Source organism: Diplotaxodon limnothrissa, linkage group LG12, assembly GCF_057381915.1.
Source record: "Diplotaxodon limnothrissa isolate DT_005_m linkage group LG12, D_limnothrissa_male_GT1.1, whole genome shotgun sequence".
Classification (NCBI taxonomy): Eukaryota; Metazoa; Chordata; class Actinopteri; order Cichliformes; family Cichlidae; genus Diplotaxodon; species Diplotaxodon limnothrissa.
Genome location: NC_140607.1, coordinates 21,843,815 through 21,860,625, shown reverse-complemented (window position 1 = coordinate 21,860,625; position 16,811 = coordinate 21,843,815). Strand labels below are relative to the sequence as shown.

Below are 16,811 nucleotides of genomic sequence, written 5' to 3'. Positions count from 1 at the left end.
TTATTTTCATGTTATTGTTAGGCATCGAGAACAAAAGGTAAATAATAAAGTTTTGGTTGTATTTGAAGTATTTTTTTTCTTCTCTATATAATTTTAAACCATTAAACACTACTCCTGCTTTTTAAAATGCAAACCTCATCACTGACCCCAAATCGACAGCATATCTTGAACTTGTAGGATTGTTAGATTTGATCATCTTCTTTTCTGTTTTGGGGTTATTTTTTTTTTTTTCGCTGTTTTGGATGTTTGTCACAGAGCACATCAGTTTTCTCAGCGTACACTGTATGATATTTGTGGTGTGGTGGGTTTTAACGAAAACTGGGGGAATCGCTTGCATCCACGTTTCACAAATTTAACATACCTCCAAGCTTCGCCTTGACGATGGATGCCATTCATGTCCTGTGTAAAACTGCTTTCTTTCTCAAGAATACAAGATTTGTCTCAGAGGCCTTGAATAGTGATGTACCAGTGCACTGAATGATACCTGTAGAGACATACAGTCTGTATAGGAGTGTACAAAGTATTTATAGCTACACTCATCTCTTTAAATACCCCTTTACTAGCAGAGAACCTGGATATTATGTCAAATAGATGCTGTAGTGCTTGCACACACATACTGGCTGTAGGTGTCCTTAATTATCAAATGCTTCTTTCAGGCTGAATATGCAGATTTAGGTTTTAGTAGTTGTATGATATCAAGGTGTTGAAGTCCTTGCTGCCTCTAGGAGCCTTTTCTTATAGGGTCTTACAGGTTCTGTTCTTTCCTCTGTATGAAATGTCTTTATAAGCTCAGATCTATTAATATATTTTAGTAAAGATACTGGTGGGGTTTTTTTTCCTTGTAACATGAATGAACAATAAATGTTTAAATTTTAATGTGGCATTGTGTTCATTCCTCTTCTCAGATTACGGATGATTTTAAGGAGATTTCATCAGTAACCTAAGATTTGACATGCTAGTAAATATTGGGGACCAGGAGCTTTCAGTCTTTCTTTACTGCAGTCGTACAGATGAACACAGACCACACATGCAGCAGGCATTAGTTTATGGTTATAAATTGTGAGCTGAGGCAAATCTAGAGCGGCAGATGGCATATTACAAATACAGTTAGGTCCATAATTTGATTGATTTAAATACACTATAAGAATGACTGAACTCCAGACTTTCAGCTTTAATACAAGGTTTACTGATTTTTAGAGGCTCTAACAAATATGGATCATTTTTAATACTTGGATTAAAATCATTCGCAGTTGGTGACCGAAGTGTGGAACCCATACACGTCAACGTCATCAAATCCTGCTTGTGGGTCTCTCTTTGCCCTCAGTTTTGTTTGTAATAACTGAAAAGCTGGTCTGTCAGGTGATTTCTTTCCCTTCACAAAAAATTTGGTTCCTTTATCAGTATGGATTGGGCCATGTCATATCTACTTGCATTTTCCAGTGCTGTCTGATCAGTTTTCAATATTTGGCTGAATCAGAGCGGAGTGTACACCTCTGTACCCTTAAGAATGCATCCTGCTGCTTCTATCAGCAGTCACATCGATAGCAACCACTAGTGACCCACTTCCACTGGCAGTCACACATGCCCATGCCATAACGTTGTGTGGGGAAAATCCCAGCAGGTTCTGAAATACTCAGACCAGCCTCTCTGCCACCAACAACCATGCCACGTTTAAAATCACTTAAACCACCTTTCTTCCTCATTCTGATGGTCAATTTAAACCTCAGAAGGTCTACATGAGTAAAAATGAATTACTGCCCTGTCAGTGGCTATGTAATGGTTAATGTATCTGTGTAATTCAAACATCTTACTTTCCATTGAATAAAGATACATAAAACAAACAAACAGTACATTCAGCATGCCCGGCTTAATGCTGAATAATGGACATTTGTAACGATGTCAATACGCATGAGCTTGAAACCACAAAGAAGAGGTTCAAAAGAACATTTCTAACTAGAACCGTTTTAATTGCAGCCTTTTGTGCATTTTATATATATGAATTTTGCAAAACTTACCTGGAAATTTACAATAATAATAATAATATTAATAAACGCTTTCAAATTATTAATGACTAATTCAGACAATTAAAAAATAACACTGAACATATGAACCATGCATTGTTACCACAACATATATCAGTGACACTGGCGATATTTTAATATTTTCAATTAACTTTTTTTTGTTTTATGTATTTTGCTGTACTGCTTATTATTTCCTGCTTGTCGCTAAGGCGCCACGTACGGCCGGGATATTTTAGAGCCTACATTAGGAGCATAAAAGGTAACGAATTACTGATATTTTGACATGCGCAGTTCGGCCTGGAGACAACGAGGATTGCTGCCTTCACAGACAATTTTAAATATGACCAGCGTCTTGAAATCACACGTTGAACTGCTGGAACAGAGGAGTGTGCGTTTCTCTCAGTTTTCTTACTTAGCGTGAGCTAAAAAAAAAAAAAAAAAGCACTGATATTTGTTTAAACACCCAACGAACTGCTGTTTCATCATACACGACTCCAAGTATCGCCAAAATTATTTTACTTCCAATAATCACCGGTCCTTTAAAAAAAATGAAAGGGGGTATTTACACGTTTTCCCTCGTATTTCGTCATGTCTCTGTTTTACATCTGATAACATGCAAAAATGTCACGTTTTACCGCGGATGAGGACATTTACGACTTTTCGCGGGTATGTGAACGCGGCATCCGAGGGGCAGCAGAAAGTTTTAACTGTCAACAAACTGCGTTCTCGCTCAGGTTCCTGTTTGCTTAGGTAAACTCGTCTATCTGCAAATTAGTCCTCTCGGAGACTGAGAGGACATGAAAATATGTAAAAGTCCTGCGGTGTAGATAAAACTGAGCTCAGGCATGGAGAACCGGGCTGTGTCGGTGCTGGACAAACCCGCGGCGGTGCTCACGGTTGTGGATGTGTATGAGATAGCGGCGGTGCTAGGGCAGGAGTTTGAGCGGATGATAGACAAGTTTGGCTGCGACGCTCTCGTCGCATTGGTGCCCCGAGTGGTTCGGGTCCTGGAGCTACTGGAGGCGCTGGTGAGCCGCGGAGCCACTGGGCAGGAGGCCGAGGACCTGCGGAGGGAGCTTGACAGACTGCGGCAGGAGCGGAGCGACAGACACGAGCAGGAGAGGAAGCACCAGAAGGTCAGTGTCAAAGCAGAGTGAAGCTGACCCCCCACCCACTTGAAACGTAAAGGCAAATAGGCGGAGCGGTTAGTGCTACGTTTGTGCTGATTTGTGCAGGTAAAATTAGCGTTTGTGCTGCTACGGTTTCCGAGATATTAAACTTTATTTTATAGGTCATTCAAAGGTCACCATCCCCCCAGACTGCTCCAAAACGGGCCAAAATGGTCTACTTTTTTAGTGCTACGTTTGTGCTGATTTGTGCAGGTAAAATTAGCGTTTGTGCTGCTTCTGTTTTAAAGATATTAATGAAAATGTAAAGGTCAAAAGGTCAACCAGCCCCCCCACATTACCCAAATCCAACAAAAGTGGTATCAAACGTTTGTGCTGCAAAGATTTTCGTTTGTGCTGCTATCATTTTAAAGATATTAATAACAATTTCTAGAGGTCATCAGAGGTCAACCAGCCCCCCCACATTAATTAAATCAAACAAAATGGGTGTCAATCAACTGTGCTACGTTTGTGCTGGTTTGTGCTGCTAAAATTTTCGTTTGTGCTGCTTCTGTTTTAAAGATATTAATGAAAATGTAAAGGTCAAAAGGTCAACCAGCCCCCCCACATTACCCAAATCCAACAAAAGTGGTATCAAACGTTTGTGCTACGTTTGTGCTGGTTTGTGCTGCAGAAATTTTTGTTTGTGCTGCTAACATTTTAAAATGTTTAATAAAATAATGTCTTGATGCGTGCTTAATCATCCAGGTAAGTAAATCCCAAAAGGTTGATTCTGTTCATCTGGACATTTTCAGTTGGAGAAACGTTTCGTCACTCATCCAAGTGACTTCTTCAGTCTCAGCTGACTGTAGGTTTCCCCAACCTTATAAACAGTACATTTGCATAGTGAAGGAAACTAGCGCCACTGAATGAACAATGTGCCGGGGGGTTAATTCCATGATTGTTAGTATGCAAATTCTTATGACCATTGATCAATGACAACTAATCAAAGCCTATTGATCAATGGCCATGAGTACCATTCACAGAAAGTGGGGAATGGCTACAATCACAGCATTGTAGGATGGCGAAAGATGTACCCTTGGGCCCCCCTTCTCGATCCAGAGATGGTCAGCATCCTGACAGCCCGATGGACGAAGCTGTCTCTCAGTCTGCTGGTTCTGGCCCGGAGGCTCTTCAGTATCCTTCCTGATGGCAGCAAACTGAAGACGCTGTTGAAGGGATGAGTGGAGTCACCTGTAATGGAGACAACCTTCCAGATGAGGCAGGTGCAGTAGATCTCCTGGGGAGGGAGGCAAGAGAGGTCCCCACAATGCTCTCGGCTGCTCTCACTACCCGTTGTCATTTTTTCCTGCAGAACCCAATGCAGGAGTCATACCACACAGTGATGCAGCTGGTGAGGATACTCTCAACTGTGCCTCTGTAAAAGGTGCTCATAATGGGGGTTGAATCTCTTGTGCTTCTCAGTTTGCAGAGGAAGTAGAGTCACTGTTGGTCTTCTCCACATTCAGGGACAGGTTGTTGTTGCTGTACCACTCTGGCAGATGGTTAACTTCACCCCTGTAGTAGATCTCGTCGTGGGTCAGCAGAGTGAAGAGAAGGGAGCTCAACACACATCCTTGGGGAGCCCCCGTATTCCGTGTTCTTGGGCTGGAGGTGTTGCTGTTGACCCGTACTGTCTGCTGTCTTCCTGTCAAGAAATCTAGCAGCCCGTTATACAGCAAGGTGCTGATCCCCAGCAGATCCAGTTTGTGAATGAGTTGCTGGGGAATGATGGTGTTGAATGCTGAACTGAAGTCTATGAACAGCACTCTGACATATGAGTCTCTAGTGTTCAGATGTGTGAGGGCTGAGTGAGGGGCAGTTGAAATTCCATCATCGGTTGAGCGTTTTGACCGGTATGCGAACTGAAATGGATCCAGGTTGGGGGAAAGCAATAATTTGATTTGATGCATGACTAACCGTTTAAAGCACTTAACTTAATAATGATGGAGGTGAGTTTGACAGGACGGTAGTCCTTAAAGCAGGAGATAGATGACTTCTTGGGTTCAGTAATGATGGTGGAGGGATCTCCACACACTGTCTGGGGATTGTGTCACCACGGTCTGTAGAGTGGGCTTGTAGTCTGTGATGGTTTGTATTCCTTGCCACTGCCTCCAAGTATCTCTGCTGTCGCTGAAGCTTTGCTGTAGCTGATGCCACGTGACAGGTTTGCCCTTGCTGTTCTTAGACTCACCTAATTCCCGGCTCTGAAGGCTTGCATTTTTCAACTTTAGGAGCATTTAAACCTGACCTGTGAGCCATGGTTTCTGATTGGCCCAGACAGTGATAGTCCTGGTCTCTGTGACATCATCGATGCATTTTGGGATGTAGGCAGTGACAGTTTCTGTATATTCCTGAAAGTCTGTGGTGTTGTCGTGTGTGGCGGCCTGTGGTGGAAAAGCAGTGCCTCTGAGGACCCTTCTGGCCACACCTGTACCTGCTTACGAACTGGTTTGGTGACTTTGACCAGGGGCCTGTGGGAACCCATGGCACACCTAGATTTCTGCCTGTACTGACCCTTATGCAAAATAGGTGGAATTAAGACAGTTCCAAAAGCAAACACAACTGATCAGTGCTGAGAGTGGTCCTGTTGCTGAGGTTGGGATGATCCTGTAATCTCTTATGAACGACCTCCAACGCTTCTATGACTGGGATGCAAGTGAAGACAGATGTAACATCTCTCTCTCACTGTACATGTACTGTTTATAAAATTAGGGAAACATAACCTGCACAAACAAAATAATTTGCAGGACAAATGTTTGACATCAATTTTGTTCGATTTGAAGAAGGTAGGGGGGGCAACTTCACTCACGGGTGTTTATAAGGTTGGGGAAACCTGCAGTCAGCTGAGACTGAAGAAGTCACTTGGATGAGTGACGAAACGTTTCTCCAACTGAAAATGTCCAGATGAACAGAATCAACCTTTTGGGATTTACTTACCTGGATGATTAAGCACGCATCAAGACGTTATTTTATTAAACATTTTAAAATGTTAGCAGCACAAACAAACATTTTTGCAGCACAAACCAGCACAAACGTTTGACATCCATTTTGTTTGATTCCATTAATATGGGGGGGCTGGTTGACCTCTAGAAATTTTTGTTAATATCTTTAAAATAATAACGGCACAAACACAAATTTCTGCAGCACAAACCAGCACAAACGTAGCACAAACGTTTGATACCACTTTTGTTGGATTTGGGTAATGTGGGGGGGCTGGTTGACCTTTTGACCTTTACATTTTCATTAATATCTTTAAAACAGAAGCAGCACAAACGAAAATTTTAGCAGCACAAACCAGCACAAACGTAGCACAGTTGATTGACACCCATTTTGTTTGATTTAATTAATGTGGGGGGGCTGGTTGACCTCTGATGACCTCTAGAAATTGTTATTAATATCTTTAAAATGATAGCAGCACAAACGAAAATCTTTGCAGCACAAACCAGCACAAACGTAGCACAAACGTTTGATACCACTTTTGTTGGATTTGGGTAATGTGGGGGGGCTGGTTGACCTTTACATTTTCATTAATATCTTTAAAACAGAAGCAGCACAAACGCTAATTTTACCTGCACAAATCAGCACAAACGTAGCACTAAAAAAGTAGACCATTTTGGCCCGTTTTGGAGCAGTCTGGGGGGATGGTGACCTTTGAATGACCTATAAAATAAAGTTTAATATCTCGGAAACCGTAGCAGCACAAACGCTAATTTTACCTGCACAAATCAGCACAAACGTAGCACTAACCGCTCCGCCTATTTGCCTTTACGTTTCAAGTGGGTGGGGGGTCAGCTTCACTCTGCTCAGTGTCAACCTACCTGCAGACACCTGTTTCTACTTCCACCTGTGTGTGTACCTGTTTATGAGGCCTTGTGTCGGGTGAGCAAAAAGGATATCAGCACATTTTATAATTCAGCTTTTAGTGTGGAAAAACAGAATAAAGTGGAGAAAATACAGCTAAAAATGTTTGTGGATGCCTATTGAAGCTATCATTTGTGTATTTTCCTTCAGTCATAGGTTATTGTAGTTAACTAAAACTAGATGTGGAAAAATATTGTAACTTCTAAAATAAAAACTAGAAATACAAAAAAGGGGAAAACTAACTGGAACGATTTTGTGAACTTGGAAAACGAAACTAAAATAAGCATAGAGATTAAATATTATTACAGCTTGCCGGATGAGGCTTTGATTTAAGTGTCTGGACTGTGAGTCAGCTGCTTTTAAACACTTACATGTTCTGATTTTTCCTAAATATAGTCTCTGGCACATGCTCTGCACACAATAAAATTTAAAAAGACCAAAACAAATACTGAAACTAATAAAAACTAAACTAAAGCTAAATATTTTCAAACAATACTAACTAAACTGATACAAGAAAATCATCTCTGGAAACTAATGAAAAAATAAAACTATAACAACTATATTCAGGTAGTGGCATTTAATGAGTTGCTTTGAGCACTGTTTGTATTATTTAACATTAGATTGCTGCAGTAGGATGACCATTTCACATCCATTACATAACTGCTTTATAGCACACTGTCTAATGAATCAAACAACCTCCTATCATGTATAATAACAAGACCGGACCTTTAAGACACATGTGTATGCTTGAGTATTTTAAGTACAGATTTTGGGAGCAATAAACCAGATGTGCGGCTGGCCTTATCCAGCACAATATTTCATTTATTTTAGCTGTGGATTAGAGCCATTAGCTGCACAGTTTACACAAATAACTCTCAGATTTACAAGAAATCAGCCCATCTGAGATAATAATTTGTTTTCATGAAAGAAGCGGTGGCAGAGACGCAATTTTTTTTTTATAGGGTTGAGAAAATTACTTACATTTTCAGTGACAAGAAAATTAATTTTGTTGCCTTCAGTGTTGCTGCAGGCCAAAGAGGTTTTGTTTTTGTTCTCGCACTTCTATCATTTCCTGATGCAGGTGTAACCAGTACTGAAATACATAATCATTTTTTTAAGCAACTCTCCAATGATCAAAAAGCAAATCTGGAAGCACTGCTGAAATGGAGTCCCACGATGCAACCATCAGAGTGTGTGTGTGTGTGTGTGTGTGTGTGTGTGTAAAACCTGAGTTTTTAAAATGATGAATTCATTTTTTTAAGGGGAAAAAAGTTTTCCAAACTTACCTGGCCCTGTGTGTTAAAGTAAAAACTCTCTCTCCACAACCCCGTAATTAACTATCATTAACCACATTTTTTGTGGTTACTGATAGTTAAAGCTGAGTTCTGTTTCCAGCCACACCCAGGACTGATTACTGTTAGACCTGTTGAATCAGGAAATCACAGTCTGTCTGACAAAGTGAAGAAGCAACACGTCATGCCACGATTCAACGAAACAGCTGAGAAAGAAAGTTACTGACGTCTATCATTCTGTAAAGGGCTACAAATCCATTTCTAAGGCTTTGGACTCCAGTAAAACACAATGAGAGACATTATACAGAAAATAGAGAAGACTTGGAACAGTGCTGAACCTTTGCAGAAGTGACCAGCCTGCCAAAATGACTCCAAAAGTGCGTCAACGACTCATCCAGGAGATCACAAAAGAACTCAGAACAACATCTACAGAACTCCAGGTCTCACTTACCTCAGTTAAGATCAGAGTTCATGATTCCAGTAAGAAAGAGACTGGGCAAAAATGGCATCCATGGGAGAGCTCTAAGGCGAAAACCACTCCTGTGCATAAAGAAAACAAAGTCTTGACTCACATTTCCAAAAAATAAATAAATATATATATAAAATTCTGTGGATTGACGAGACAAAAGCTGAACCTTTTGAAAGGTTTGCGTCCCATTGCATCCTATGTTAAACTTACACAGCATTTTAATCAGAAATGGTGGTGGTAGTGTGACGGTCTGGGGCTGCTTTGATGCTTCAGGACGACTTGCCTTAATTAATGGATCCATGAATTCTGCTCTCTACCAGAAAATCACGATGAAGATGTTATCTTCATGTAATGTTAAAACTGCTCGATCTAAAACATGGAAAAATAGTACACACACATCTGACCCTGTAACCTTGTTTTATGGTCATGTGACCGCTAGAGTCTATCCCCTCTTTGAACAAGTGGCGTGAAACAGCATGGACAGGTGGCCAGTGCCTCTCAGAGCTAACACAAGCACACACTCTAATTTTCACACTATTTCTTCTCAGCTTCAAGCACTGGATGCACAAAAGCTGAGTTTTCTTGTGATTAGTTATCAGTTCTTGGTAATTTCTATTCAGTCTCAGGATATTTACGGTGAATCAGGACTAAAAAGCTTTTTCTTATTTCTACATTTAGATGCAAATTAGACTTTATTTTGATTCACTGCTTGTGTGGAGCACAGAGTGTGATAGGTTTGATCCATCCTCATAAAGTAAGGGATGATCTCTTTTGATAAAAGAAAAAAATCTAACATGCCCCTAGCTTCCTTTTTTCCATTTAAAGTATTAATGGGTCCAGTACTCCATTTGAAGTGTCCTCATTTTTGTGCTCAGGAGTTGGAGTTGCTGGAGGATGTGTGGAGAGGAGAAGTCCAGGACCTGCTTTCTCAAATCACTCAGCTTCAGGCGGAGAACAAGAGGCTGCTGGTGAGCCTCTCACTTAAAGAGACACCGGTCACAGAGGAAGATCTGCAGAAACATGAAGGTGAGTTGATTACCAAAAAGCTCTCGGCCAGGGTTTAATACACAAACCTTGAATAAGAAAACAGTTGGTGTGTTACATCTTAGTGGACAACTCAAGGGATGTATGCTCGTAGTCATGGTCAAGATGGCCTGCTATAGTTCAAATCAAGCATCAAAATAGAGAAGAAAAGTGATTTAAGTGACTCTGAACATGGCATGGTTGTCGCTGCTAGATGGATTGTGTCAGTATTTCACAAACTGCTGATCTGCTGTGATTTTTTTTCTTCAGGCAACCATTTCTAAGGTTTACAGAGAATTGTTCAAACAGAGAAAATATACAGTGAGCGGGGGGTGAAAATGTTTTGTTGATAACAGAGGTCGGAAGCAAAAAACACACTGCTTCAGGCTGTGAGAAAGGCAGCAGTAACTCAAATAACCACGAGTTACAACAAAGGTGTGCAGAAGACCATCTCTGAATGCACAACATGAGGAACCTGAAGCAGAAGACCACACTGGGTGCCACTCCTGTCAGCTAAGATTAGAAAACTGCTTCACAGGCTCCTCAAAACTGGACAACAGAAGATTAGAAAAACGTTTCCTGCTTCCTTAAACCCCACAGTCTACCCGAGTGCTCTTGCTGACCGTATCCATCTCTTTATGGACAGATCTTAAAACTCAGATCATCTCAACCAGGTTTCTTGAAGGTGACAGTGAGATCACTGTACTCAAAGGACCTCTACAGTCACCCCATCTCAGTCAAACAGAGCACCTTTGGATGTGGTGGAATTGGAGAGTCACATCATTGATGTGCAGCTGACAAATTTGCAGCAACTGTGTGATGCTGTCATGTCAATATGATCAATTCAATTCAATTTTATTAATACAGCGCCAAATCACAACAACAGTTGATTCAAGGCGCTTGATATTGTAAGGTAAACCCTACAATAATGCATACAGAGAAAAGCCCAACAATCATATGACCCCTGTCAGCAAACACTTTGGCGACAGTGGGAATGGAAACCTCCCTTTTAACAGGAAGAAACCTCCGGCAGAACCAGCTCCAGGGAGGGGCGGCCATCTGCCGCAACCAGTCGGGGTGAGACAAGGAAGACAGGATAAAAGACATGCTGCGGAAGAGAGACAGAGATTAATAACAAGTATGATTCAGTGCAGTGAGGTCTATTACAACAAAAATCTGTGAGTGGTTAGCATTGTTCCTTACAAAAAGAAGATCCTGGGTTCGAATCCAGCATCTGACCTTTTCCTCCCTGTGTCTTTGTTGGTTCTTTCTGGGTACTCTGGTTTCCTCCCACAATCCATAGACATGCAGTTAGTGGGCTTATGTTAAATAATGATTCCACATTGTCCATAGGTGTGAATGTGAGTGCGAATGGTTGTCTGTCTCTATGTCTTAGTCCTGCGACAGGCTGGCAACGTGTCCAGGGTGTATCCCGCCTTTCGCCCTATGGTAGCTAGGATAGGCTCCAGCCCCGAAACCCCCCTTGTGACCCTGTTTTGGATAAGTGGAAGAAATGTACAAAAAACTAACATCCAACACGAGAAAATCCACTGTGCAAACTGGTTGAAACTAAACCGAACTGAAAATAAAAACTCAAATGTTATTACAAAAAAAAATGCAAGACTGTAATAATTCTGCTCTGACTCTTAAAGATCAGTCTTGGCTGAAAATCTGAAATGTGTTTCATACTCATAACAGTCTGCTGTATGTTACACACTGCCACCCTGGGCATTAGGCTGTGCAGAGAGAAAGCCGGGAGCTTGTGAAGAAGTCTATTTTTGAATCCGACTAAAATATTGCTCTGTGTGGAAGTGCTTTTATACTTACTGTCAGGGCTGCAGCACATGCACTGGTTATAAGCACACAAACAACAGGATATTACATGACGTGACTCCTCTGGCCACTGACACCTTATCTGTCTCAAACATATACATCTATGGTACTTTATTTTCTTGAATCTCAAAGCCATTTGTGAAAGTTTCTATGTTTTGGGAAAATAACCTATCATATTTTACTTTAAATTGAAAAGTTAAATATTTTTATAAATCTTTTGCACTCTTTTATTTTGTGTATTAATACACCAAATTAAGAAGGTGTACACCATGGAAATTGTGTCATTTAATAGTTTTAGGCGTTTGCTGTTTAAAACAAATGACTGTGACCCTGGTGTTTAACTGGAGGATTTACAGTACACAGTGCATCCGTACTGAAAAATATTCCTGTGGATTCGTAACTCTTTAAATGTGATTGTAGTTCTGTTCGGTTTCATGCTGGTAAAAGTTTTTAGTGCAAAATCTGCCCGAGTGCAGAATTTCACTCTGTTTTGATTTTTTAAAAACCTATTTTACTGTGCTTATTTGAATGCTTATGTAACCCTTCTGTGAGCATTAATTTATTAATTTGGATTACAGCAGGAATGTCAGAGAAAGAAAAACAAGTGATGAAGAAACTTCAAGACTTGGTGGATAAACAGAGAGACGACATCCGGGCTAAAGATCATGAGCTGACGCTAAAAAATGAGGATATCGAGGCGGTGAGGATTCACAATACCTGCATCTAAGAATATATGTACTATAAAACAAAAAACAACAACTTTGTTTTACTAGAATTCATGGAGCAAATTCTCTGAACTTCAGCTCCAGCTGCAGCAGCATCGGCTGATAAGGATGAACCAGGAGCTTCTTCACAGGATAGGACTGATGGAGGCCCAGGGCAAGACCCTGATTCAGCAGAGGGCTGAGCTGGAAGCTGCAGCCCAGGCACAACACCAGGAAGCGGGGGCTCTGCGGCTGGAGGTCACCAGGCTGAAAAAGGAGCTGCGGGAGCTGGAGCGAGAGATAGAAGTCGCTCAGACAGAAGAGTTGCCTCTGTCAAATTCTGAGATTTCTTCACCTGCATCCCCACTGATGACTGTAAGAAAAAATACCTGATATTTAGCAGATGTTTAAACTATTTGTGGGTGGGTTTTTTGTTTTGTTTTTTGCCTAAGTGGCTTTTATGTGTCACAAATCTAGTCTGCAGCAGCAGCTGCTCACCTTTCTAGCTCCTTCAAACCAAATTCAGTGTGGGTGGAGTGTGGGGCAGATCCAGACTTTCTGGAAAACTGTTTCGAGTGCGACAAGAGTCTTTCCTTTCTCCGAAAGTCAGCAAACAGAGAGGATAACAAGGAAGACGGAGATGAAGAGGAGAACTCAACAACATTGTTGCTGGTAATGTCCACGTACACTTTACTATTTAGCCAGTGCTGCTGTGTTGTTATAGCAGAGCTGCCATAAGGCTGTTTACACTAAATAGTTGTTATCACCTTGTCATAGTGAGGCACAGCAGTCAGCTGGTACCATCTTTAATCTCACTACTCACAGATGTATCTGGTTTAATCTAATTTAACTTCAGGTCAGTGGTTCTCAAACTGTGGGGTGGGCCCATTGCTGGGACACAGAGCCACTGCAGGTGGGACATGAAGGACCAGGGTTAAGTCATAGGGTGAAACTAGGAGACCAGATTTTTGGGACTCCAGTGAACCATGAAACCATGATCTGTTCCCTCTATACGTGCTGGCCTCCAGCTCACACTGAAGTGGTTCGAAGCTGAGTGTGAGGCAGCGAGAGTGAGAGCAGTGGGTCAGGGATGAGATGCTGCCGCTAGTGGTGGAGTTAAAGTATCTCGGGGTTTTGTTCATGAGTGAGGGGAGAGGGGAGATCGTCAGACAGATTGGTGCTTCGAGTGTGTTTGGGTGAAAAGATCTCAAAGCTGTCGATTTGATCTACGTCCCCACCCTCACCTGTGGTCACACAGCTTTGGGTAGTGATCAAAAGAATCAGATGGTGGATATAAGCAGTGGAAATGAGTTTCCTCAGAAGGGTGGCTGGCCTTTCTCAAAGGAAGCCAGCTGAGGTGGTTCAGGATCCAACTGGGATCAATTGTGGGCGAGGTGTTCCAGGCATGTCCTAATGGGAGGAGGCCTCGAGGTAGACCCAGGACAGGCTGGAGAGATTACTTCCCTCAACTGGTTTGGAAATACCTTGGTATGAGCTGGATGAGCTGGAGGAGATGACTGGGAAGAGGGAGGTCTGGACTTCCCTGCATAGGCAGATGTCTTCACAACCCGACCCCAGATAAGCAGCAGAAATTGATGGATCTGTAGTTTGTTGATGCTACAGTGGTATAATGAGGTGTGCGTAGCCATGCCAGGATACTGGTATTGCCACAGTTTTAAGGGCGGAGCAAGGTAAAAATAGTTTGTCCACACTTTATTACTAGCTACGCCTCATTGGTGCTGAAAATGATCAAGCACTGGATGTTTAAATATGCCTGAAGTGATGCACAGCTGGGAGAAGATTGTTTCACCGTTTAGCTAATCTGCCATAACACCATGACACTCACTGGACTGATGTTATTGTTAATGCTCATATCACAATGCCAGAGACATTAGACAGGTCAGCGTAGGCAGATTCAGACAAACTTTGTCATGTAGTGTTTCCTTAAGGCGATGAACATCTGTCAGACATGACCTTTTTTTGTTAAATGCACAAGAACGGCGACTCATGGTTGAAACTTTGTTTGCTCCTTTTTCTGTTGTACATTGCTGGAGAAAACCAGTTTGACTTCAACAGCATAACCAACCTCTTTCATTTTATAGTATTTGTTTTTAAGCTGTGCAGTAGAAAGAATGAATATTTGTTTTGAATGCAGAATGGATCGACGGATGAAGAGCCAGAGGAGGACTCGGACAAGCCTCGCTTCACCCTGCAGGAGCTGCGGGACGTCCTGCAGGAGAAGAATGAACTCAAAGCTCAGGTGTTCCTGCTGCAGGAGGAGCTGGCATACTATAAAAGGTACGACTTCCTTCACAGGCATAAAATTTGACTCGGCGCGGATGCAAAAGCTGACATTGACCTCCTCCTTATCCTTCAGTGATGAGCTGAACACTGAGGAGAACACCGGCTCCATTGTCTCCTCTCCGTCTCCTCCTCCGAGCTTACCTGTGGCTGATCAACGTGAATCAGGAATAAGACGCTTGTGAGCGATGAGTTTGTTTGTTATGGTTTTCTTACTCCTGTTATTTGAAATATCAGTACTCTGCTCCTGTGTAGGATAACATGGCCTAATAATACATGACTCAATAATACTGATTTCACATAGTCTTTACATATGATGTGTTTTCTCTCTTTTCCTGTCTTGACAGGATCTTCACAGCTATTATGCCAATGGTGGCTGCCGGTTTGATCACAGACGATCCAACATTGTTGCCAATCAGAAGACTTTCCTTCGTATGACTTTTTTTTTTTTTTTTTTTTAAACCACATCATCTCAGCACGAGTTTTCTGACCGACACGCCTGGGTTTAATGGCTCCGATCCTTAATTATTAAAAACCAAACCCATCTTGTGTTTTTACATTTAAAAATGTGGCGATTTAAGGAATTAATGTTTATTTTGATGATACTTCTTGTTTTTATTTTTGCTACTTTGAGCTTTACATAAACTTCAGCAGTTAAAATGTGAGGCAAATGGCCATATCTGGACCTTCTCAGGTGTTTTTATGACCTGTCACAGTCATATTTTATGTCTTTGGAAAGTCACCACCTGTAAGTGCTTTGCTTTATGCAGATATACTGAGGGAGACTTTTGATGCTGCACATGTCAGACGCTTTATATTAGCATTTAAGCTTCTTATTGCATGGCTCCAAATACATATACACATATACAGAGTATTTGTTGAGCCTATAAACTGAATGTCTTGTTTGGTTCATGTTGAGATGCATCTGATAGCAAAGTAAGCACATGATCATGAAAGTTGAAGTGCCTTTATTCTATGAGCTCATCATGAAGAGAGTGCGCTTGTGCTAATCACTACAGCCTGGCACCAAACATCGTGGTGTACACTGGCAAGTCTTAATCTCCAGGAGAAGTATATTCCATCACTAATGAATACTCTATAAATACTATCATAACTACTGGTATGTGCCAGGATGCACAGGGAAAATAATGTTTGTTTGAAATAAAGTAATAAAGTTTTATTTTTAAACTTTTGAATTTTTTTGGTGTTACAATGAAACACAGTCGATATTTTGCTCTTTTTAAAAATATATCTTCATTAATTTTGCAAAATTAGCAAGCAGAAAGAAAGCAAAACTGAAAAAGGAATAACTAGGGAAAAGAGCTCCTGTTGTTATGCATAGAATACCATTTGACCATTAAAAACATATCCAGACACATTAATGCTGAATTAATGATTCACAGAGCAGTGGAAGTGCATTTTATGGGCATTACAAACCATTAACTATGTATAACTATTACAACTGTTAAGCACTGTCCTTACTTCTGTATCATAAAAATACTAAAAGGGCCATTGCTCTCAAATCAACCAAGCCTTCTGCTCAGCCATCTTTAATTTGCATAAAAATTTCATGGTCCAAAATTTGAACATTTGTAATGACAGCTGAGATATTTTAGCTTCATATATCAGATAATCAAAATTTTTCAGTTTACTTGGTAGTTAAAATTTAAATTAAAAAAAGGTCAGTAATCCTGCAAAGTCCCATAATTGAGCACACATAAATAAAACTTCAAATTGCTAAAGATTTCTGAAAGACATACAGTTGAATTACACAATACCATGATATTTTTATTCAGTTTATATGCTAGATTAAGCTACCCCACAAAAAGTACACAAAGATCGGAGATGTACAGTTTCTGAATTCCTGAAACAACTATTTTCCCAGATATGACCCACTGGAGCACAGATGTGGGTTAAATTTTATCCGGAACAGCCTTAATGTACAAAAACTTGTACTGAACAACAGTATAAAATGTAAGAAAATATTTTTTGTTTATTTTGTGTCATTTTCGGAAAAGTCATCAAATTTCAATCTTAAAGATTTAGGATATTTTTCTCCCAAACCTTTTGTTTTACTGTAGTTAGTCAGCTAACCAGAGCCACTAAAACAAAATACATGAAATCACGTGTTTTCTCAA

General features: G+C 40.9%; 1 protein-coding gene across 4 annotated transcripts; it reads left to right on the top strand.

Moving 5' to 3' along the window:
* Positions 1 to 2,711: 2,711 nt before the first annotated feature.
* On the top strand, positions 2,712 to 15,812 carry LOC146621299 (RILP-like protein 1). 4 transcript variants are annotated; one of them, XM_085368307.1, is made up of 8 exons: positions 2,712 to 3,157; positions 9,688 to 9,838; positions 12,250 to 12,368; positions 12,472 to 12,747; positions 12,850 to 13,044; positions 14,528 to 14,670; positions 14,750 to 14,854; positions 15,021 to 15,812. In XM_085368307.1, the coding sequence occupies exons 1-8, from the start codon at positions 2,867 to 2,869 to the stop codon at positions 15,109 to 15,111; spliced, it is 1,371 nt and encodes a 456-aa protein (XP_085224433.1). In that variant the 5' UTR covers positions 2,712 to 2,866; the 3' UTR covers positions 15,112 to 15,812. The 4 variants fall into 4 exon arrangements, with proteins under 4 accessions (XP_085224433.1, XP_085224431.1, XP_085224432.1 ...); XM_085368305.1 differs by having other exon boundaries at positions 12,442 to 12,747; XM_085368306.1 differs by having other exon boundaries at positions 12,247 to 12,368.
* The last annotated feature ends 999 nt before the right edge of the window (positions 15,813 to 16,811 follow it).